Here is a 25,262-nt window from a genome sequence, read left to right as displayed (position 1 = left end):
ATGCACCGTGTTCTCCCAGTTCTATGACAGTCTATAAACTCCCAGATGGAAACATATTGGCAGTGCTCTTGAAGTATCTCCTGAGACAGTCTTGTGTAAGGCACTTTAAGGAAAGGAGCTAGGAGAAACTTGTGAGATAAAGAAAATGGCTTATGTCTGGGAAGAGTCTTCCGGAGCTGGGGATGAATGGGATAGGTCTGCTCCACCAAAGCTAATGGACCTAGACTTTCTGAGCTCATCCTTGTGCCTTCGATTGCCCCTGGTCTGCTTTTTCAGGTCATGTGCGGCAACCGACATCCTGTGGACACTTTAGCAAATGCTAAATGATAACGGTAATGTAACTGGCAGTGGTAATGATATAAACATTATCTCCTGCAAGCCTGCTCTCAGGAGCTCGGAGGATGAATGAGCATCCAGCTCCCAGAGGATAAGTCTTCTATCCCACTGCTAGAGCTAAGTGCAAAAGAATATGAGAAATGTGACTATGCAGGAAGTATAGATGGAGTTGCAATCAATTGCTTTAGCATAATAAATATTATTAAGGCATAATCAATAACTTCCATGTCCATGGTTAGTGATGGAAGCATGGGGAGAGTGGGCTTGTTCTGGGGGTAACTGCCACTAGATTTGGAAAGGGGTTTGTAACTGAGTAACAGGTAAGTCATTCTCAACCTCTCCAGCTATTAATAGGTGCAGAAAAAAATAACACATAGAGGGAGCTGCAGGAGCTCTGCCAAATGGTTTCCATTTGTTTTGAGCACTGTCTTTGTAACCGATGAGGATCAGATTTCCATGCCTTTTACTGCTCTTTCTGCCTTTTCAGGTTCCACACTCCAGTCCATCATTTGCTCCAACGATGCCCTCTTCTACTTCGTGTTCTTCTACCCCTTCCCTATTGTTGGTATCTTGATCATCACCATCTTACTAGTCCGTTTCAAGAGTAGGAACTCTAGCAAGAACTCTGAAGGCAAGAATGGAGTGCCCTTGCTGTGGATCAAAGAACCCCATCTCAACTATTCCCCAACTTGCCTGGAACCTCCTGTTCTCAGCATCCACCCAGGAACCATAGACTAACAAGAAGATTGGGGTGGATGTGTCACATCAAGTAGCAGATGGATCTTCATTGCTTCCCTTCCTCTGTCTGTGCGTTTTGTACCGTAGGATGGCCACTAGGCTCTGGAGTCCCCTGCCCAGAGGGTTTTTCAGACTTGAAAAGTTTTATAAAATCCCCTAACCAGTGACAGAGATAGACACTGGTTGCTAGCACTCAACAGGCCCTCTCTGCGCTTTATTTCCGTTGCCTGGCTAGTTACTCTGGTTCTGATGTCATAACCCTACTGTTAGAGATGTCTTCTTGGAACATAGTGAGTACTTCCTGGAGCCACTTTGACTGAATAACTTATAGTATTCTCTGATGATCGTTATAGGGATTTGTTTTAGAGGGTTTTGGTCCAGATTTTAAAATCACTTTGGTTCAGTCTTTTTAAACTGATGGAATCTCCCTCATCCACCATTGATTGCAAAAAGAACCAAGAACTATGGACTGATGAGAGGCTTTTTGTGAGACTTTTTTTCTTTTGCACATAAAAAAAAAAGCTACCCCTAAATCTCAAAATATTTCAAGCTGTTTTACTTGCATAAAAATATTTGAAAATTGTGTGTAGCGTAGGTCCAATTTGTTTTTTTTTTCCCCTTCAACCCAGCCCAGAGTGTTTTGAATCAAGATGAAAGCCTCAAATTTTACTTCAAAGAATCATGTGCTAACAAGAGAAAAGGAATCCTTTAGAAACCCATTAGGAGCAGATATTGTCTAGCTGACTTGCCTGTCAGACCAAAAAGGCTTCACCAGGAGCTTGCTCCAAAAAAGACTTGGATGAGGAGGTCAGTGTTCAACAATACTCCTTCTCCACATTAACACAGACAGAAAGAGGGCTTCTTTCAGCTCTTTCAGTCAGTGAATTAGAGAAGAAAGGAAAATTGCTCAGTTCCCATTGGTTTGAATAATGAAGTTTGGTGGCAGTGAACTTTGAGTATATGAGACTTTAGTTTATGATGCTTTGCCACACTCTTAAAGAAGCCATGCATGTGATGAGCCTGGAGCCATGCTTTAATATGGCAGTGCATGTGGTGGCAAGTCAGTAGATGATGGTACGAGGGCATCCCAACAATCAGATTTGTTGAGAGTGGGGGATTGAGAGGAGAGGGGAAGGATTTCCTATACTCGACATTGGTGAATAGCAACCACCATCCATTCTTAAACAAGCAATTTGCACTCCCAAGAAATAGTTGTTGCTTTCTGCTATCATTCATCTTTCTTCCCATGTCCTATCTTCAGAAGAATGTTGTCAGGGATTGAGGGAAGAGAGTATTACTCAGTATGCGATAGTATAAGTTTTTAGTAGCTTGAGTACCTTGGCTTTTTCTAGTCTTAGTGAAAAAGGATCCAGTGCCATTGTTCGTGGGTGCTTTTCTTCCTTACCCCACTTAATTTTTTTTTTTACGATTTTAGACTTGTCATTTAGCAGTAGCTTGGACTTTTGTCCCTTGGCTCAAGGACTCGAGTCTTCTTGCTGAGAAAGGTTAATTCTTTAGAGCCTCCTCGACGTGAACTGCGATGAAGCTATTACCATTTAAGCTGTAAGACAGAATGTTCTGCTACTCTGGGCCATCAATATGGTGAAGATAAGGGGAGTGCAATTATTTTTCCTCCTCTGCCCTCCCCTCTTTTCATGAAAATGTTTTTCTAGACTTTTTCTTCACCTGTTTAACTTGACCAATAGTGCCAGATGGTGGCTGCCCCCAGCTGGTCCAAATCCTGCATCCAGAGTAGCCCTCAATCTGGAGGAACCCCATCTCTCCCACCTCCTGACCATGATACTCTACCCTTCCTATGGCCCCTCCCACATCCCACTAACTATACGTTGAAAACTCAACTCTTACAAGTTTCCTGGACTCTAGCCTAAACTAGGAGCAGGATCCAGAAAATAGATAGCTGAGGAACTTCCAGGGTACAGTGGCCTTGATGCCAGCCCTCAGGGTCTCAGCATTTGCGAGTAGGGAGCCGTGTGTTCATTAGATGCTTTTCACCCGTTTTCTGCTCACCACCTGCAGCGAGGTGATCAGCCTAGTAGTCGTTTTTTTTCCGACAGCCTGGCATGACCAGGGCTGGTTAGTGCCAGCCATATCAGTACTCTACCTTCAGAGAACACCTAGGCAGTGCCACCTTAATCATCCTGGCTGCCTAAACCTCTTCCTTTGGCTTATTTTTATGATCTACTCCATCAGCACTTAAAACATATGGCATTATCTCAGTTGTCATTGTGTTGGGAAACAAAACAGTTTTTGGAATTTGCATTTCTTGCCACCTCTATTTCATTTCAGGGCAGGTGACTCCCTATGAGAAGGAACCAGAATAGGCTGGAGGTGGGTGGGAAAGATTCCCTTTTTCTCTTTGAAAGGGAAAGGTGCCATGGGGTGGGATGGGTGAGCTGTTGCTTTCCAAGATGTTTGTGGTAACTCGGAAGGAAACCACCTTGAGCTGGTTGGCGCTTAGACGGAGGGAGAAGACGCTACATGGAACAAAGTGTGTCAGATTCATCATAAGAAATCCGTGATTGAAAAAAAAAACCGAAGCCAGTATTTTATGATGATGCTGTTAGTTTTTTTCCTTCTGTGCAAATTTCATCTGCCCAGGGATGTCATCAGAGGGTGAACTTGGCCTTTGCTGGCTTTCAGTAGAACCAGTCACAGTTCTTCAGGCAAATGGTCAAATGGTGCCCTCCAGTGGCCCCAGTCCTTCATTTCACATTGTTTTCTGGGGCTTTTGTCCATCCCTGGTCCCAAGGAGGAAAAGCAGCTTTGATCTATTGTTAAGTAACCTTTGGTATAAATGCAATATTAATGATGGTGCATTTATGAAACAATCACAGTATGCTAGAGCCTTTGAAGGGACACAGACAAGATGAAGACCTCCTTCACCAAGGTGTTTCTATAAAAAAGTTTTATTATTCTTTCCAAACAACGGTTCTTCTGCATTAACTTGAGTTGGAGCAAAAAGGAGGGGAGGAAGGACATTGCCCATGCATGATGTGGAAAGCTGTTGGATTTTTTAAAGAAAACTATTTGTATGATGTTGCACTAAAAATGTTTTATAAACACTTCAGAGACCTGTAGTAAATTATGTTGAAAATATGACTGTTTCTATGTACTTTGTTTGAAGTTTTTTTAGACTTCAAGACTTACTATGCTTTTCTCTTCTATATTGCGACTTTCCCCATCTCACTTTCAATATGTTACAGGGTTAGCAGAGGGAATTTGGGGGGAGTTTTTCAGAAAATTCAAATGACATACGAAGACCAATGGATAATACAGAAAAGGTTTAGAAACTCAGAAAGGCACAAAATATACATATAGTTTTATATAACATAATATGTTTTATCTTTTAATAACATTTTCAGACTACTACTCTGGTATAAAGGGGAGGGCCAGAAAATTTTCCAGGGATTTTGCAGATTGAAGGGATGCTGCACTCCTACCCTATGATGCAGAAAGAATAACAGTATTTCCTATAGGCTTGATTTCTCCATCTCCACGAGCAAGTTCTGGGTTCCCTGAGCCCACAATTCTTAGTACTGGTAGAGAGAGAGCACTGGAAGAGGAAATCAGAAGATTTGGATTCCAATTCTGACCCTCCACTTAAACTTGTGATTTTGAGTAAGTCATAGTTTGTGAGTTTTCTTAAAATGATTAAAAATAAAAACAAAAAATTTATATGATGATAAAATGTGATCACCTCTCTTATAGAGGGTTGTGCTGAGAAATGTATAAGGACTTGGTAGACAAAATTTAGAAGTAAGCTACTATTAAAATGGAGACTTTGACCTGCACTAGTTCACAGAGAGTAGGACAAAGACCAGATTCAAATTTTAAATTGTCACCTTTTAGATTTCAAATAGCGAGGGGGAGTTTCATCTGGACTCTGAATAAACCAGGAAAAAAGGCCAGACATGCAAAATCAGAGAATGTGCATTACTGGGTTTCTGACAATTTAGTCCTTTCCTTGACACATCATCTCTCTGGGTTACTTTTGGGGGGATGAGGCATTTGTCTCACCTCTAAAGTGAGAAGGACAAGCATCAAATTCAACAGCAGTTCAAAGACTAATAGTTTTAAAAAACATGTCCATATACACAGCACAACATAGAAGAGTCAATATAAAACAAAGTATCCATTTCAGTCTACATTTTTAAAAATACCATGTAATAAATTCTACACATTGTTTTCAAGGTTTCAAAGTTACCCCCATACACATTAGTTCCCCCCCCCCGAGATGTATAGCATCTTTTTTTTTTTCCCTAAATTCTTTGTAATTTGGGTATTTATGATACTCAAGATGAAATAGTCACTCCAAGTTGTTCTTAGGATGTTATTTCTGTTAGTATGAGCAACAATATCTTGGCACCACTCATTTTGCTTTTCATTATTTCATGAAAGTTTTTCCACTTTTTTCCCTCCAAAATCAACCAACTCATCAATTCTTATAGCGCAGTAGTATTCCATCTTAGAGCATTTTTCTATATGACTTTATGTAGTTTTGATTTCTTCATCAAAAACTTCTTTTTTTTGTTCTTTGACTATCAATTGGGAAATGAGTTGTATCCTCATAAATTTGACAAAGTTCTTTATCTGAAAAATGAGACCTTTATTTGAGGGACTATCTATAAAATCCCTGTCCCCAGTTTTCTGCTTTCCTTATAACCTTAGATGCATTGATTTTATTTGTACATTTGTATTTTTAATTTAATATAATTGAGATCATCCATTTTATATCTCACAATGCTCTCTATCTCTTGTTCATTCAGAATGCTTCCATCTCTAAGTTTGATAAGTAATTATGTCTATACCCAATTTCTGCTTTCCAGATTTCCCAGTAATTTTTTAACCAAATAATGAATTCTTATCCTTAAAACAAATCTTTACATTTGTCAAACACAATGTCATTATCATCTTTTACTACCATGTGTTGTATATCTACTCTATTCCCCTGGACAACCTTTCTATTTCTTAGTACCATATATTTTTGATAATTACTGCCATATAACAAATTTAAGATCTAATGCTGCTAAACTTACTTCCTTTATTCCCCTCCCCATTTTTTCTTTAAAATTCTTTACTTTTTCTTCTGAATAAATTTTGTCATCATTTTTTGGTAATTTAATTAGGATGGCATCGAATAAACAGATTAGGTAAAATTGTCATTTTTAGAATATAAAATTATTGCTTACCCTTAAATGATTAATATTTCTCAAATGATTTAAATCAGACTATATAAAATTTGTATAAAGAGAGTTACATAATTATATACATGTAGTTTCTAGATCTGTTTAAGCAGATATACTCCCAGTTATTTTATATTGTCTATAGTTATTTTTAATAGCTTTCTATAGTTATTTTGAATGGAGTATCTTTTACCATCTCTGCTTGAAGAGTTTTGTTAGTGATATATAAAAAAGCTGATAATTTATGTGGGTTTATTTTATATCCTACTACTTTTGCAAAATCATTGTTCCAACTAACTTTTTAGTTGAATTTGATTCTAAACTCTTCTGCTAGAAGATTGCATTAGAATTGGGTTTGATTTTATGCTTTCTGATTTGGCTGCCACTTAGTGTTCACTTATCTTGAGCTTTTAGTCTATAAAACCCCCCATAGATTTTTTTTCACACCAACTATTTCCCACTCATATTCTCACTATATTGTATTTTGAAGTTAGATCTTTACACCCAAGTACAGCGATTGGCATTTTTCTTTATCAAATCTCACTTTTATTAGATTCAGCCCATCATGTTGGTCCTTTAAGGACTTTATGATTCATGATTTTGCCCAAACTCAATGGTCTTTGACCTCCAGAATCTACCTTTTCTCTCTCTCCTTTTTTTAAATTGGCACATTTGCTCCTCTCTCCTATACACACTCTAAAATGATACTGAAGGAAGCTCAGCCCTCAGTAACTTGGGATGCAGTTCATCTGGGTCTGGTGCTAGAGTTCATTGAAGAATCTCTAGTGGTCACATTTGCTCGTTTCTCTTGTATTTCAGCTCCCTGTGAATGAATGGACAGATGAATGAGTGAAAAAACATTTATTTAGCATTTACTGTGTATCAGATATTGTGTTAAGTGCTGAGAATACAACTATTAGAAAAGAAAATGGTCTTGTCCTCAAGGAATTTGTATTTTAAAAGGGGAAAACAACATGTACAGGGAAGTCATGATGAGGGAGAGTGTTTTGTTCTTGGAAAGCGAAGGGATGTAAGTGAGTGTACAGTGAAGGTGAAATGGCCTAGCTGGCTGGCTGGCTGGATGTGTGGGATGGAAGTCTGCTGTCTAAGAGGAGGCTGTAGATATAATAGACAAAAGTGGGCCCTGGGATGAGAACTCCTAAAATGAGTGGATTAACTTTCCTAAGACCTGGGAGACCCTAGATTGGAGATCTAGGTCTCTGTGGATGGTGTTGTGAGAGATAGAAAATCCTATCCAAAAATGACTACTCAGAGATCACTCATAGAAAAGCAGAATTATTTATTAGAATCTCAAGAAGCAGACCCCATCCTGGTCTGTGAGCCAGATTCACAGAAGGAGAGAGCCACTCCTTTGAAGATGTTCACAACTTTTATACATTTCAGATAAAGAACCTCCAAAATCCCACCCTCCATAGGTTGATTGGTCATATTTGGTCAGTGGAATGTAGCTGACAATGTGATTTATAGCTCTTCGGCCACATATAGGGTTAATCCCTATTTAGGCAAAGGAATGCAGCCTAGGCCTTCACATGACTGGGGCCTATAGGTCTGATTTTACGTTAGCTAGCAGTCTCTGATCAATATGTGCTTAATCTGTAAGTTCTTCACCACATCTTACTCCACACAGTGTTGATCCAGGTAGAAAGCAGCAACAGACAGATGAAATGAGCAGGCATACTGGCAGATCAAAGAATCTAACCATAGCAGTTGAAAGGTCATGGTGATGGGAGTGACTAAGCACAATGGATAAAAGCACTAGTTTGAATCCGGAGGAACCAAGTTCAAAGGTAATCTCAGACATTTACTAGGTCTGTGACCCTGGGTAAATCATTTAACCCTAACTGCCTCAAAAATGGTGGAAAAATAAACCTTCTCAGCTTTTAATTTTTATTGTCATTTTATACCCCAGGCAGTCACACTAATCATGGGGATGCTTGAACCATGATATACCTGCTGATTTTCAGTTTTCCATGTGAGCATTTATTTTCATATTGGAAATAGGCAAATACTTGAAGTCAGGGCTTGGTTTATTCTTAATTTTCTAGATTTAAGAAAATGAAAAGGAAAATGTTAATTCTGCAGGTCAAATTTAAATATGTGTCCTGGGCACTTATCCCCTCCCCCAGACAGTTAAGCACTTTTCAGAACCTCCTTGGCTCCATCCGTTCTGTGATCTTTTTCTTTTTTCAATGGCAGTTAAGAAATCCTTTTGATTGCTTAAGGAACGAGACCATAACTAGCCTTCCCTTATTCTGAGCTTTCATGTTCTGGCTTTACTGGATAAAACATGATTAGATCCCTCTTCATTATCCTTGGATCCCCAGTTATCTGCTTCTATATGTATCTTTGTAAAATCTATGTGTCTTTGTTTTGTTTGTTTTTTATAAAGTTCAAGTACATGAAGGCAGCTAAGTGCCATGTGGACAGAACATTGGCTCTGGAGTCAGGAGGACCTTGGCTTCAGACAATGGTTGTCTGATGCTGAGCAAGTAACTTAACCCTGGGGGAAAAATGGTGTGTGTCTGTGTGTCTGTGTGTCTGTGTGTGTGTCTGTGTCTAATAAAAAAAAGTCCAGGTATATCTAGACCAAATTATCCATCTTTCATCTCTCCATCTCTTCAAACCTTTCTGTCTTAATTCACTCTTCCTTCCAGCCTCAAAGGATAAGTTCTCCCTAAGGACCATCATCTTCTAGTTATTCCCTCCCTTAAGTCTTTCTCCTTCTGCTGGTTCCTTTCCTTCTTAAATAATATAAGGAGACACACAGAGAGAGACAGAGACAAAGATAGAATTTAGAGAGAAAAACAAGTAGTGAGAGAAACAGAGAGAGATAGAGACAGAAAGAGAGAGACAGAAACACAGAAAGAGTTAAATCCTTCCTTTGAATGTGACTTTATTGAGATAACATTGTCATTGTATCATTCCACACAATGCCCTCCTCGTTCCCCTGCAATTTGGATTCTGTTCTCATCACTCTTCTCAAATTGCACTTTGCCAAGTCACCAGTGATTTCTTAACTGCTGCTCAGAAAGGGCTTTTCCCAGGGGATCCCCCTTGACCTTTCTGCTGACCATCCCTTCACTGATTGTCTTTTCTCCCTCTGTGATACTTTAATATGACTCTCCTCTTACCTCTCTATTTCTACTCTCCCCTGCTGCCATCTAAATATAGGAATTTCCCAAGACTCTGTCTTCAACCATTTCTCTCTCTTTCCTTTCCTCCCTCCTTTCTTCTCTTTCTCCTTCCCTTCCTTCCTCCCTCTTTCTTTTTTCTTCGCTCCCTCCCTTCCTTTCTCTTTGTCATTCTCCTTCCCTCCCCCCTCCCTCTGTCTGTCCCATCTGTGTTTCTCTGTCTCTGTCTTTGTTTTCTCTGTCAGTTTGTCAGCCTATCTGGTTGCCTGCCTGCCTCTTATTCCCTGTCTGTCTCTGTGTTTCTGTCTCTGTCTCTGTGTCTAAGTATTGCTATTCTGTCTCTGTCTCTCTTCATCTTTCTCTTTGTGTGTGTGTGTGTGTGTGTGTGTGTGTGTGTGTGTGTGTGTGTGTGTGTGTGTCTTTCTCTGTATATGTCTCTCTCTATTTTGGCTTCTATCTCTCACTCGATTTCTCTCTCTCTCTCTCTGTTCCTGTCTCTGTCCCTCTGTCCTTCCCTCCCTTCCTTCCTCTCTCCCTCTTTCTCCCTCTCTCTCTGGATATATCTCTGTCTCTATATTGGTCTCTTTCTCTCACTCTGTCTCTCTCTCTGCTTGTCTATCTTTTCTGTCTCTGCCTCTCTCTCTCTCCTTTCCTTCCTTCCTCCTCCCCTCTCTCCCCCTTTTTCCATCTCTGTGCTTCCCTCACTGGTCTCACCCACTCAGTTTATTTCATTGACCCCTTGATGCAGATGACTCCCATTCTATGCCTTTAGTCCTAGTGCCTCCTTCAGGTCTATTTATGACTGTTAGGATATATCTCAGATTTTTCCTGGAGAGTTCATCTCATGTACCACTTCCTCCATAATTGGAGGAAGGATCATTATTTTCCTAATGCAACTTCCCCACTCCCACTAGATTTAACATATCTCCCTCCCTCAGTCATTTAAATTTTTGTTTATACATTTTGAACTTAAATTCAAAAAGATCAAAAAAAAGGGAACATTTCCATATACACATAAGAGAATTCAATATAAAATTTTATTTTAAATAACAAACCATGTAATAAATGCTACATATCATTTTTAAAACTGCCCTGCTTTTCTGTACTTCCAGTTAGGTTTTCTTTTGTTTTTTGCTATGAAGTTTTAATGTTTTTTTTCTTTCTTTCCCTCCCCAACCCACCTAGAAGAGGGCTACCATTAGACACAAGTATGTCTGTGTATGTGAGAGAGAAACAGTACTACTATATATACATTTCTGTTTAACAGTTCTTTCTCTGGATGTAGATAGCATCTTCCTTCATGAGGGCCTTTGTAGTTGATTTGAATATTTATAATATTCTACGTTTTTTCACATTTTTTCTTTGTCATTCATTCACTCATTCAGCAAGCACTTTTTTAAAGGCAATTAACAAATTAGTTCTCACGAATTCTATAAAACATTACATCAGGAAATGATGGGGTAGGGGAGAAGGAAACCACTCAATACAAACTAGCCCTTCTCAGAAAACCTCCGAGAAGCTGTCATTTCTATTTTAGATCAGGAGAAAATCTTTTCCAAAGAAGTCAAGAAGGAGTAAATATTAAGAATAATAGTTTGTCATATATAGGTCACTTACACTCATTGTGAATATAGGGTAGGATGGGGTGGGAGATTGCTTGCTTCAACAAGCATTTATTAAGCACCTACTGTATGCACCTGAGTTATAAAGACAAAAAAAACCATGCCACTTCTGCCTGAAGGAGTTTTTACTAAATTTGGGCAAAGGTACATAGAGTAAGGGGAAAAAAAATTTTTTTTAAAGTAAATAAGATCATTTGCAGGGGAGGGGGGGTCAGAAAACACTTTGTGAAGAAGATAATACTTGATCTTAATCTACACTGAGGGTGGATATCCTAAGAGTCTGAAGAACAACAGAAGATAATTGGAGATGTGGAAGAGGGGCAGCCATCCATAAATAGACACAGAGGAAAAGTGTGGAATGGAATATAGGCTAGAAAGCAAAGTGTGGGAGAGGGTGTGATATAGATCTAGAAACATAGGTTGAGTTTTAATGTGATAGAGAAGTTTCTATTTATTTCATCCTGAAGGCATAATGGAACCATGAAAAGTTCTGAAGAAGGCAATGAGGTAGTCAGACCTGTGCTTTAGAAATATCAGTTTGGCAGCTGTGTGGAGAATAAACTGGAAATGAGAAAGAGCAGAAAAGCAAGTAGATCAATTATGAGTTTATTGCAATATTCAGTCCAGAGATGATGACGGGCTAATTTAAGGGAGGGTTGCCCCATGAATGGAGACAGGGGAGATATGGGGGAAAAAAAAAAAAAAAGCTTGACAATTGATTATCTATGAGAAATGAGGGAGAGTGAAGAATTAAGGATGATGGACATTGAACCTTGACCATGGTTAGTGGGGTGGGATATGGAAGATAATCCAGCAGAGGAGACTAGGAAGACATCTGTAAGCAGGTAGGAAAACAGTGTCATCCAGGCAAGAGAAACTATCCAAGAAGAAAGGGTGGTTACCTACCATTGAGCAATTAAGAAATTCTTAATCTTATTAAAATGTTTTAGACAAGTGATTAGATTAGAATAAGATGAGAAGCTGAATGAGAGGGAAGGATGTAGAAGTATTTTTTCCTACTACTTGGCTACGAAAAGGGAGGAGAGATATAACTTGAAGAATGGAGACTCAAGTGAAAGTTCTTTAGGGATGAGTCAAGTCAACAAGCATTTAAATGTCAGTTGTTTTCTAGGAATACAAAGAAAGGTAAAACAAAATAAAACTAAAAAACAAAAAACAAAACAAAAAAAAAACCCTGCTCAATCATTGTCCTCAAGGAGCTGAAGAGACATATGACCAACTCTGTGCTGGATTGGGGTATGTTTGTAGCCAACAAAAAAGTTCCATTTTAGGAAGAAATTTTAGATTAAAGAGGGAAGAGCAATGATTTGAAGAGAAAAGCTGTTGGAGAAAGAGACAGATTGCTGTGGGATCATGGGCACAGAGAAAAGAATTGGACTTGGACTTGGTAGTCTTGGTAAGAAGAATCCCTTCTTCCTCAAAGACTCGAGCAAGTGAGGAGAGAAAGGAAGATGATATCAAAGAGTTTTGAAGCATAGAAAAAAGAGAGAAGGAGCTCTCAGTGAAGGGCCTTTAATTTTCTAATTAAAGTATGAGCAAGCCCATCTGCTAAGAGGAAATTGGAGGAGGAGGAGCAGGAAACTTGAGGAGAGGCTTGGAACAGCCTGAGGGGGGTGGGGATTGTTGTTGCTTGTCCATTCTGGAAGAGGATTGATGACATCACTGATGACATCAGGAGAATGATGTCTGGACTTGCAAGTGAATTGGATTTGTGTGGCAGAGCTGTGCAAATTCATCAGCCTTACTCTCTCCTCCAGAGTCAAGGGATCCAGTGGCAAGACATAGGTCAAAATGACTGGTCATGGCCCCTGAGATAAAGAGTTAATAAATTAGAAGAGAAAAAGAACTGCATTCTAGCTTTGAGGGCCCAATTGAGATGAGATAACAAATATGGACCTAGTTAGCACAGTTGTGTTGAGTTCTTCCAGTATCTTTAGTACAGTAAAAATAGAAGAGGAAGATAATTGGGTAACTCTGGGTTAGGGTTTAAAGATTTGAGAGTTGAGTTAATTAATTGGTTAACTATAGAATTAAGGTCAAGAAGGAAGGAAATTGAAGTTACACCAAGACTGATAGCCTGAAAAAGCAATGAGAAAAAAAACCCAAAAACCTAGAGATCTCAACAGGTATAAAGAATAGATTTAGGCTGTGTGACCCTGGGCGAGTCACTTAACCCCAGCCTCAGGAAAAATAAATAAATAAATAAACAAACAAACAAACAAACAAATAAATAAATAAATAAATAAATAAATAAATAAATGAAAGAATATATTTAGGCTGTGTGACCCTGGGCAAGTCACTTAACCCCAGCCTCAAGAAAAAAAATAAAAAATAAAAATAAATAAATAAAAGAATAGATTTAGGCTGTGTGACCCTGGGCAAGTCACTTAACCCCAGCCTCAAGAAAAAAATTAAAAATAAAAATAAATAAATAAATAAAAAAGAATAGATTTAGGCAGATTGAAGCACAAGGAAACAAGAAAGGAGGAGTGAAGTTCAGACAAGAATTGTAATCTCCCTACCAGATTGTCAACTATATGGCTATTTTGGGATAGAGCTGAGAGAAGAGTTTTCACAAATCTTGGGACTTGACTGATGATGATGAACTGGGAAACCAGGTTGTTTAAGGGGACATCAACCGGTATATTAAAAGTTGTCAAGTAGAAGAGAAGTTGCTGGGGTGGTGATCCAGCTATTTAACTCCGTTAGAAAGAGAGGATGACAAATACAGGATGAGTAGAAGGAGGCCTAGACATTGAGCCCTACTGATTTATAAAGAAACTGGAGTCCAGGAAAATTAAATCATTTGCCCAAAGTCACTTGTGACTAGGTCTTCTTTGACTCCAGCACTCTGCCTTTTACTACCCTGACCCTCAAAACCTTTTGACCAACTATTGGCAAAAGGATGTGTATAGGGCATTCATTATATGGGGATGGGTTCATTCCTGCTTCCCTTACTCCTTACATTGTACTTGTATTTTCATTTCTTAGCACAGCGCCTATGACTTAAGAAATGCTTCTTGATTTGACTTAGATTCTCTCAAGGAGAGGTTGAATGCTGGGCAGAAGAAGGAACTAGAAATGTTTATAAGGATCAGAAGCAGGACTGTCTGAGCAGTGTGACTAGTGTCAGCAGAAGGTACATAAAGACCTGGATAGGACAGTCGAGAATTGAGTGTATTGGGGGTGGGGTAGGGGGGACAGAGGAAACACCATGATTAATTTCAAAACTTGGGAGAGAGGAAAAGAATGTTAGGGTAGTCGTGTAATGGACCATTGTCCCGGTGGGCACAATAACAGGGGAAAGCAAAGCAGGATGGGGGCTTGACAAACGCACAGGCTGATGTAGACATGAGCCAGCTGAGGCTGGTGGTAGTTTGTCTATACAGCAGGGATCCCGTGTGGCCGAGTGAGGAGTAGGAGAGGTGGAACTTTGCTAGCCCTAGCGCAGACATTTAGGGCCTTTTGATTAAGGATCCTCAAGGGCCCTGAGACGGCAAGAGGATGTGTTAGAGAAGGGTGAAGAAATTGCCTTAGAGAAGTGAGATGAGAATTCGAATCTCCCTTCGGGAAGCTATGAGAACCCCAAGTACTGCAAGGGTTAATTAGAGTGAGATTGCAAGGCGCAGACAAAAGGCGGAAGACTTTTTTTTTTCTTTCTTTAAGAGTTAGACTGGAGTAGAATTGTGCCCGCTTTTTCCCTGTGACTGATACTCATCGGTGCTCCCCCCTTCCCCCCGAATTAAAAAAAAATGGCGGGAGATGAATCCAGCCCTAAATCTCAAATCCACTTACGCATCCGTAATATTGACAGCGGCAAGCCCCGCCCACAGCCCCGGCTTCCTCGGTCCCTTTTGAGCTTCCTAATCGCAGCCCCCCGAGCTTCTGCGCCGCAAAGTCCCCACTTACACTGCGGGACAGTTTCATCCATGGCGTATTCTAAAAACAACTTTGCATGAGCCCAGAAACGAGTGCCAGAGCCCTTTCTCACCACGTACCTAATTGGGGGTAAGCCGAAAGGGACCCCAGAACTCGGGGGAAGAGGGAAGTAAAGGGGTGGGGGAAGCCCACAGTTACCGAAGGGGCCTGGGAGCTACGTAGGTAGTTGGGGTGAAAGGGGAAGGAAGGCCAGGGAGGGAGATAGGAGTGTCTTGGGACAGGTCCTTAGGGCGGAGAAAGTTATTTTCCTCTCGCCTCTTTCAGAAGCCCCGGCTGCCTCGGAGAGCGCCCAGCTCCACTTCTTCTGGCTCTAGATCCGCGACTCTATGGCGACGGATTTTTGGGGGGCAGGGATCCTACTGGCGAGTGTCCTGACCTGGTATTTCGGTAAGTGGGAGCTCTGGCCTGACTTTCCGGGCGGCCGCGGCCTCGAGAAAGTGAGACTACGCCCATCCACCCACCCTCTGGGGACCCCGCGGACAGCTCTCGGGAGTAGGGGTGCTCCTCCGCGATGAACAGACGCTGAGGGTGGCGGGTACGGGAACTCCGGGGAAACCAGGAGAGGCGCGGAGAGCGAACTCCGGCTGTTGGCCAGGATCCCGAACAATTTGGGTAGAACCTAAGAAAAATGCCAGAGATTTGCTCTCAGAGTCTCTCGCTCGCTCCCTCCCATACGGCTATTTCCTCATTCTTCCTGCCATTCTGGCCTCCCCGTCCACAGAATCTCTCCTCCTTCTCCCATCTCCACAATCAGAACTTTTTATTTTTTCTGAAGTAACGAAAGCTCGGAGAGCAGTTTCTGCTCCCTTGAACTTGATCAAGTTTTATTTTATTCCACCTGCTTCTTCCTCCTTCATCTTCTTCTCTCCGTTCTCCCCACCCCCAACTTCAATTACCCTTCCTTTCAAAACTGGGCAGCGTTTTCAGAAAGTTTTAAGCAATCTTTCACTTCGGTCCCTGTTCACAGCCTCTTGAGAAATGAAATTACCTGTTTAATCTATACTTGCTGTCTAGGGGCGGGGGGGTAAGGGAGTGGGAAGAAAACCAAAGACAAAATGACTTGCAAACCATTAGAATATCTTAGAGGGGCTTAACTTCCTCCTTTCCCCAGTAACTGTGGTTTCCCTTTGAGTTGGGGTACTCACAGTTTGCCTCTTAGATGCTTATGACATTGCAATAGTCAGTTCCCTTCAGTTTTTCCACTTTCCAATTCATCCATCCCAGAGATGTTCCTAAACCAAGTCACTCTGGAGCTGGAGAGTCTTCTATGGCTCCCCACAAGTCATGAGGGGAAAAGAAATTAGCTTTTTGTCATAGGCACAGTGCCGGTTGTTTCTGATTTGATTCTCCCAATAACCCTGGGAGTTAAGTGTTTTTATTAAGCCCATTTAACAGATGAGAATCAGGATTAACTGACTTGCCCAGGTTCCCATGTGAGGTCCCAATTGAACTGGGATTTTCCTGACTCAAGGCCTGGTGCTTTATCTATTGGCTGGTCTCTATTCTCTTCACCACCTAGTTACCCTGAGGTGGGGAAACAAACAAAAAAACAGCTCAAAATAAATTTCTGAAACTTAGAAAGTTCCTTATATTTATTTAGCATTTTCTTCCCAGAAGCCCCCAAAACCCTAATTGTATTCTTTGGAACTCCTTTTTCTATTTCTGGCTCTTTTAATATTTAAAGATAGACCTCTTACCCATTGTCTTTATCAAGTGAAATATGCTTACTTTTTCCATCATTTGTGTGTGTGTATACGCGGGGGCGCCGGCTCTTGAAATAGGGTTTCATCATTGTTCTAATTTTCACTTTCTGGCATAGACTTAGTACTTTTTAAATGTGGCATCAAAATAGACCACAATTACACCAAAATAGAAAACAGTTTTCCAGATGTGGATTGACTGATCCTCAGTACAATAGGATGATTGTTGACATCAGAACAACACATATCTATTAATCTGGTCCAAGATTTAGGGTCTTTTTTTTTTTTTTTTTTTAAAGCAGCTTCACCATTGCTCCCACTGAATTTGTGGCTTAAAAACAAAAACAAAAACCCAAAAAAAAAAAAAAAAAAAAAAAAGCTTCATCATATTTCCACTGAATTTGACTTTTTTTTTTTTTAAAAAAGAAGCATCTTCATTATGCTCTTACTGAATTTGTGACTTTTTAAAAAACCATTTCACCATTGCTCCCACTGAACTTGTGACTTAAAAAAAAAGCAACTTCATCATATTTCCACTGAGTTGGTGACTTTATTTTTTTTTTTAAAGAAGCTTCATCATGCTCTTATTAAATTTGTGGCTTTTTTTTTTTTTTAAGCAACTTCACTATGTTTACACTGAGTCTGTGACTTTTTTTAAACCAGCTTTATCATGCTCTTACTGAATTTGTGACTTTTTAAAAAAGCAGCTTCACCATTGCTCCCACTGAATTTGTGACTTTTTTAAAAAGCAGCTTCAACATATTCCTCCTGAGTTTATGACTTTTTTTTCCTTCTTTCTTTCTAGCCAATGTGGTTAAATCACTTGTTCAGGGCCTTACAGCTAGTAAGTTTTTGAGATCATATTTAAACTGGGGTTATCCTGATTCAAGGGCCAATTGCTCTACCTATTGTACCACCGTTTGTGATCTTTTAAAATTCTCAGTTCCCTTTCAAATGAACTTTTCTTAAACCAGATGTTTCTCATGTTTTATAGACCCTTTTAAAATTCATTAAAATGCAGCTACTTTTATTTCTTTCTATTAAATTTCATCTCGTTCACCTACTGAAATAAGGCAGGATAACTAACGAATAGGACGCTCCACTTGAACGTTTAGGTTTCAGTGTTGCCCCTGGACACTTAATAGTTGTGTGATTTTGTGCAAATCATTAAGTCTCTTTGTTCCACAGTTTTCCATCTGTAGAATGAAGGAGTTTAACTTGATAACCTTTTTAAGGTCTCTTCTTGCTGTAAATCTAATGAATTTTGACTCTTATCCAGTATATCTTACACACCTCACACCTCAGGGTCCTCTGCAAATGTCTTAGCAACCAGTCAACCAACAAACATTTGCTAATCACACACTTTGGCTTATCTTTATCTAAGTTGTTGATAGTAAGTACTGAACAGGAAAATACATGTGGAGCATTGGAGTATTCATCAAAGCATTCCCTTCCTGTTCCGTTATCTGTCCACTAGCTCTTAATCTTACTAGTTACTATTACTGGACCCACTTTTTGAATGTCTCCAGCTATATCATGAGTGTGAGGTGCCTTATTTGAGAGCCACCTGGAATATGGCATTTTCCTGGAAAAGATACTCTAATGAGAGAGATTTTGATGAACATTTTAAGTAGATTAGTGAAGCACCAGGTTCTCCTGATCATTTTGTTTTTTTGAGAAACTGGTTCAGGGATATCTGTCTTATAACTCTGTTTTTCTTTTTGGTAAATTTTATTATGGTGATCTGCTTTTTTGAACAGTAAAACAGTAAGTGTTTATTAAATTGTTTTGCAAAACATCCATTGTTGTTCAGTCATGTCTAATTCTTCCTGATTCCAATTGGGATTTAGCTGGTAGAGATACTGGAATGGTCTGACCATTTCCTTAAGTAACTTTTTAGGGTCTGGTATTGGATTTGAACTCAGGAAGATGGCTCTTTCTGACTCCAGATCTGGCCTTGTATCCACCGAGCCACCTAGCTGCCCCAATATTCTTTACTAGAATAATGATTTTAAATGAATAAAATATACATTACAAAGGAAACTAACTATACTTTCTAAAGTTATCAAAATATATTTAAAGTTCAGGATCTCTGGTTAGGAATCTCTTCTAAATGAATGTTGTCCTTCAAAATGATTTCCAGAGAACAAAAAGTTACTGGGCATTTGTATTTTGGAATCATGCTCAGAAACAGCTGTTCAGGAAAAAAATTTTAATAAACTCATAGAAACTTGTCCCCAGCCCTTGGTTCATACTTCCTGTTTCCTTTTCCCTTTTTTGTTTTTTGCCTTTTTAAGTCATCCCTCTGCTGTTTCTAGGGTCACATTAATTGAGAACCCAAACCTTCCTCCCTGAAAAAAGTTCTAAGCTGAAACTGAGATCCAGGGGAAAGTAGAGAAAGAACTGTGACATGTGGATATGGCAGGCAGCCTGGGCTGTGCTGTCCTGATAATTGTGTGCTACATTTTGTTTTTTGCAAGTTGTAGAAGGAATTCATAATAATCTCTATCACGGCCTGCCTTTACACTCTGATGAAGCCATTTCCCTACCAATTCAATTCAAACTATGAAACATTTATTTAGTGCTTCCTGTGTACTATTACCAGCTCTCACAGATCTGTACTAGTGTCTGGCAGGTTGAGGAAGGGGAGATGGTAATAAATATTAATGAAACACCTACTATGAACCAGGGACTGTTACTAAGTGCTTCATAAGTATCTCCCTTGATTCTCACAACTAGCAAAGTAGATAGGTGTCCTTATTAGCCCATTTTACAGTTGAGGAAACTGAGCCAGTCAGAGGTTAAATGACTTGCTCATTCACACAGTGTGTAAAGGCTAGATTTGAATTAGGTTTTCTGGACTTCAGGCCCAGCCTCTATATACTTCAACACCTAGCTGCTTTAACTGGTAAACTCTCAGGGCAGTGATTACTTAAAAAATCCTAGTTGACTAACTAGAGGACATTTACTATGGAATCAATAAAATAATATGCACCATAATTATAACCCTGTAAATGAAAAGATCCCATTTGAGACATGGAAAGTCCTCAATGTAGTGTAATTGTAATGGCTTTGCTAGGTCCCAGAGAAAAGAGGGGAAAATGTGCCCCTTTTCTCTGCTTTGCAGAGATGGGGGGACTCTGGATATAGAATATTGCATGTACTCTTAGATTCCTCCAAATGTTAGTGAGTTTTGTTGACTTTCCTCTCCAGCCACATTTTTAAAAATTCTATATGATAAGAAATGATTCTATAAGTAGAAACCTGTTCTTTAAAAAGGTTCAGTCATTTCAGTCACATCCAACTCTTTGTGACTCCATTTGGGATTTTCTTGGCAGTTATTGGAGTGATTTGCCATTTCTTTCTCTAGCTCATTTTACAGATGAGGAAACTGAGGCAAACAGTTCAATGACTTGCCCAAGATCACAGTTAGTAAATGTCTGATGTCAGATTTGAACTCAGGACTTTCTGAGTACAGACCTGGTTCTTTATTTACTGAGCACTTAGTTTATCAAGAAGGTAGATGAGGGAAATATTTGAAAATATAGATGATTTTTTAAAAATGACAAAAATGAACTAACCCAAATCTTGCCCTGAAGGTGTTTATAATGGGTCTGGAAGTGGAGGGATATCAATTAATACAATATATTTTTATTGAAGGGTGGTGTGGTACAGTGGAGTCTGGGTTCAAATATGACCTCTATTCTATATGTGGCCTTGGATAAATCTTTTTTTTTTAATCTTATTATTGTTTATTTATTTATTTTTTTAAATAGTTTTTATTTACCAGACATATGCATGGGTAATTTTACAACATTGACAATTGCCAAACCTTTCCCCTCCTCCCCGCCTACCACCATGGCCAGTTGACCAATACATGTTAAATATGTTAAAGTATAAATTAAATACAATATATGTGCACATGTCCAAACAGTTGTTTTGCTGTACAAAAAGAATCAGACTATGAAATAGTGTACAATTAGCCTGTGAAGGAAATCTAAAATGCAGGCGGACAAAAATAGAGAGATTGGGAATTCTATGTAGTGGTTCATAGTCATCTCCCAGAGTTCTTTTGCTGGGTGTAGCTGGTTCAGTTCATTATTGCTCTATTGGAACTGATTTGATTCATCTCATTGTTGAAAATGGCCACGTTCATCAGAACTGATCATCATACAGTATTGTTGTTGAAGTATATAATGATCTCCTGGTCCTGCTCATTTCACTCAGCATCAGTTCATGTAAGCCTCTCCAGGCCTTTCTGAAATAATTGGATAAATCTTTAAAGCCCCTTTCCTTATTTGTAAAGCAGGAGAATTGAACTTGAGGATTTCCAAGAGCCAGTTCCATTTTAGAATTATTTTTTTCTTATGTTTAAGACACTGGGGATATAATTTAAAAAGAGGTGCATGTGAATAGTATACCTGGATTTTTTTTTTGTAAATATGATTTCATTTGATCCTTATAACCTTTGAGATAGTTATTATTATTATTATCTCTATTTAAATTTGAGGAAATTGAGGAAAATAAAGGTTTCTGCCCAGTATCTGAATCTAGATTTGAATTAAAGTCTTCCTGTCTCCAGTACTCCATTCATTGCACCACCTGGGTTGGTTTTAGTAGATTAAAAAATGGCAGATCTCTATCAAGACATAGATATTAATCCTGTGCCTTCCCTCTAAGATCTCTGGTTCATTCTATGTCTTATTCTCTGAGACAGGAAGTCCTGAATTCAGACACTTACTAATAGTATGAACTTGGGTAAATCACTAAGCCATGAAAAAATAGTTGTTTGCATATTTCCCCCTGCATTCAAGTGTGAGTTAGGACTCTTTTATACCCAATTTCCAACCCTCATTATTCAGCAGAGTATGTAACTTTATATAGTAGGTGCTTGATAAATGCTTGACTTGACACTAAATAGCCAGTCCCTTTTGCTATGATATCTAAGTGGTTGCCTCTGCTGGAAATCCAGTCCACAACCACAGTTGCCATTTACAGATGGCCATAAGCCAGCTCAAGTCTTGTGAATTGAAAACTGAAGAAGGAAGGGAAATTCCCAGCAATAAATATAACTTCTAATAGTAGGGCTAAAATGATAAAATTTGATATGCTGACTTTGGCCAGCATCTTCAGGGCCTTTCTAATTTGTTACTTGAAGGCTCTTTGGGTGTGGTTTCCCTTGCAATTCAGTTCTTCTTTCTGATGACTCATGAGATTGTACTGAGGACCCAGTGGGGGTTCTGAGTGGGGGTAGGAGGCAGAAGAGGCAACAGCATGGACAGGGGGTGGGAGGAGTGCAGCCTAGAGTGCCTGGAGATTTATAATAGTGAACTCTTAAAAATGAGGAGTACAAGTCTCCATGGTGGGCACTGGAGTGTTGACTCTAGAGGTAAGGCAGAAAAAGGCAGAAGAGCAGCAACAAAATAGGAAGATGAAAACAAAATGATGAACATGGTAGTGTGGAGAAACTTTTCCCCCTATCACTAGAAGTCCTTTCCTCCAACCCCTTTCACTGTAAATCCTTTATTTTTCCCTAAAAATTGTTTCCCATTTTTCTGCTTTCCTTCTAATCTTGGTTGCATTGGTTTTGTTTGTGCAAAATCTTTTTAATTTAATGTAATCAAAATTATCCATTTTGCATTGCACAATGTTCTCTACCCCTTATTTGGTCATAAATTCTTTTCTCCATATATCTGACAGCTAAACTATTCCTTGCTGTCCTAATTTGTTGGTGGTATAATGCTTTATGCCTATAATCATATACCCATTTTGACTGTTTCTTGTTACAGGGTGTTCAAGACGTTGGTCAATGCTTAGTCTCTGTCATATTTTTTCCAGTTTTCCCAGCAGTTTTTCTCAAATAGTGAGTTTTTATTCCTGTAGAGGGGAGTCCTTGGTTTATCAAACAGTAAATTACCTCAGTCATTATCTACTTTGTCTTATATACCTGAACTATTTCACTTATATCTTAGCTAGCACCAAATAGTTTTGATATGCTTTATGATATAATTTTAAATCTGATATGAAGAGACACCTTTCTTTGCATTTTTTTCAGTAATTCCCTTGATATCTTTTTTTTTTTGCACAATAGTTTTTTTTCCCCCACCAATAACATGTAAAGATAAATTTCAACATTCATTTTTGTAAGATTTTGAGTTCCAAATTTTTCTCCCTTTCTCCTTTTCTTCCTCCCTCCCCAAGACAGCAAGCAATCTGATATAGGTTACACAAATATAATCGTGTTTAAAATTTCCATTTTAGTCATTGTTGTGCAAGAAGAATCAGGACAAAATTTCCTTGATATTCTTGATCTTTTATTCTTCTGGATGAATTTTGTTCTTTTCTTGCTCTATAAAATATCTTTTTGGTAGTTTGATTGTATAGTACTGAATAAATAAATTAATTTAGGTAAAATTGTCATTTTTATTGTATTAGCTTGGCTTACACATGAACAATTGCTATTTTTCTAGTTATTTAGATCTGATTTTTTGGGGGTAGAAATGGTTATGCAGTTGTGGTGTTGGATTGTCTTGGCAAATAGACTCCCAAATATTTTATATTGTCTGCTGTTATTTTAAATTCTATCTTAATCTCTTGCTTCTGGGTTAAGGAATTATTTTCTTCAGTTAGCTTTTGTACTGCCATTTCCATTTGGCAATTCTGTATTTAAAGGCATTGTTTTCTTCCCTTCTGAAGAATTTTTTTCCCTCAATTTGATCAATTCTATTTTTTAAGAAACTGTTTTCTTCAGTCAATTTTTGTGTTTCAGACTCTTTCCCCCATAATTCTCTGGTTATAACTCATTTCTTTTCTCAATTTTTCTTCTACCTCTCTTACTTGATTTTCAAAATATTTTTTGAGCTAAGAGGACTTTTTGGAAATCAGACCAATTCACATTCCCCTTTGAGACTTCATATGTAGGCATTTTGACTTTGTTTTCTGAGTTTATCTTCCCAGTTATCATGGTGGCTTTTTATCTATTATTTCTTCATTTTAAAAATTGAGCTCTGCTCCTGAGTGCTCCTTGGAGCACTTTCCAAGCTTCTTGCACTGGGGATTAGTAGCCCAGTCACTGCCTTTCTGTTTTGGGGCCTCTGATGCTACAGTTTGCCCACCGCACTAAGGTCTAGTAATACGTATTGTGCCCTGGTTTCTGGGGCTGGCAGTTTCCTGCCCAGTTGGGGTTAGAGGCCTATGGCTGGGCTTCTGTGCTACTGAACTGCTGAGCCGGGTTTGTGGGAGATCTTGGTTGCTGATCTGTACTGTGACTAAAACCTTTCCATTATCTTGCCCAGACACCACCAGTGCTGGGCTGTACTCCCTTTTTGCCCAAGTGAGACAGACCTTTCCTGAAGTCCTTCTAAGTTGTCCTGGGCAGAAAATTGTTTCACCCTGTCTTTTTGTGGATTCTGTGACTCTAGAATTCTTTTAGAACATTTTTTCCAAGGGAAACTGGGTAGAGCTCAGGCAACTTTCTGGCTTCTCTCCACCATCTCGGCTCCACCCCTTTATAAATCCCTTTCCTTAGTTTTGCTGTGAAGTTCTGTGGGTAAAGCAAAATAGGCCTCCCTATAGTTTTCCTTCATTAATTAGTACTAGTTTTGCCTTCTGGAATTATCCTCTTCAACACTTTAGGTGGATAAAGACAATTATTATATGTCTCCCCTGCCTCCTTTCTTCCCCCCAGAAATCTTTTCTCCAGTCTGAATATTCTCATGCCATTCAAATTATCTTTCATCAAGAATGGCTTCTAGAAACAATCAGCGGGATGATTTCAGAAAGACCTGGAGAGACTTACTTGAACTGATGCTGAGTGAAGTGAGCAGAACCAAGAAAACATTGTACACAGCAACAGCAAGGATATCAGTTCTGATGGACATGGCTCTTCTCAACAATGAGATAATTCAGGCCAGTTCCAATAGACTTATATTGGAGAGCCATCTGCAACTAGAGAAAGGACTGTAAAATGTGGATCAAAGATTGGCATTTTCATCTTTTTTGTTGTTTGCTTGCTTTTATTTTCCTTTTTGATTTGATTTTCTTGTGCATAATAAATGTAGAAGAATTGTACTTGTTTAACTTTTAAAAAATATTCTTCCCACGTGGAAAAAAAAAAAACACAAGAATGTCTTCTAGAGCCATCATCATACTAGTTGGTCTCTAATACGTTAACTTTGGTCTTGGTTAAATTGTAGTACATAGTCCAGGACACAATACTCCCAGTGTGATTTGACCAGTTTAACATAAAATGAGATCATTTCCTGTTTTAATCTGAATACTGGATAGGTAGGTAGCAGAGGAAAGAATACTCAAATTTGAATCAGGAAGATCTGATTTCAAATCTGAGTATAGATATTTTACTAGTTGTGTGACCCTGGCTAAGCAGTCACTTAACAATACTGTTTACCTCAGTTTCCTCATCTGTAAAATGTTAAGATGAATATTTAGCACAGTGTTTGGCACTAAATGCTACAGCAATGTTAGCTATTATTATGTATTATTATAATTAATACAGCCTGATTGTAGGAGCTTTTTAGGTAGCCACTTTTC

General features: G+C 39.0%; 2 protein-coding genes across 6 annotated transcripts in view; both read left to right on the top strand.

The window, feature by feature from the left end:
- IGSF3 (immunoglobulin superfamily member 3) overlaps positions 1-4,191 on the top strand; it is a 127,557-nt gene extending 123,366 nt beyond the window's left edge. For all 5 annotated transcript variants that reach the window (XM_074263181.1, XM_074263180.1, XM_074263178.1 and 2 more), the window contains one exon: positions 824-4,191. In XM_074263181.1, coding sequence (XP_074119282.1) covers positions 824-1,074 — 251 coding nt within the window. In that variant the 3' untranslated portion in view covers positions 1,075-4,191. The remainder of the gene's footprint in view (positions 1-823) is intronic.
- Positions 4,192-14,780: 10,589 nt separating this feature from the next.
- Positions 14,781-25,262, top strand: part of CD58 (CD58 molecule) — a 79,424-nt gene continuing 68,942 nt past the window's right edge. The window contains exons 1-2 of the mRNA XM_074263177.1: positions 14,781-15,081; positions 15,277-15,399. Coding sequence (XP_074119278.1) covers positions 15,339-15,399 — 61 coding nt within the window. The 5' untranslated portion in view covers positions 14,781-15,081; positions 15,277-15,338. The remainder of the gene's footprint in view (positions 15,082-15,276; positions 15,400-25,262) is intronic.

Source organism: Sminthopsis crassicaudata, chromosome 4 (genome assembly GCF_048593235.1).
Source record: "Sminthopsis crassicaudata isolate SCR6 chromosome 4, ASM4859323v1, whole genome shotgun sequence".
In the NCBI taxonomy this organism is placed as follows: domain Eukaryota; kingdom Metazoa; phylum Chordata; class Mammalia; order Dasyuromorphia; family Dasyuridae; genus Sminthopsis; species Sminthopsis crassicaudata.
This window is presented reverse-complemented; position numbering and strand designations above follow the sequence as displayed.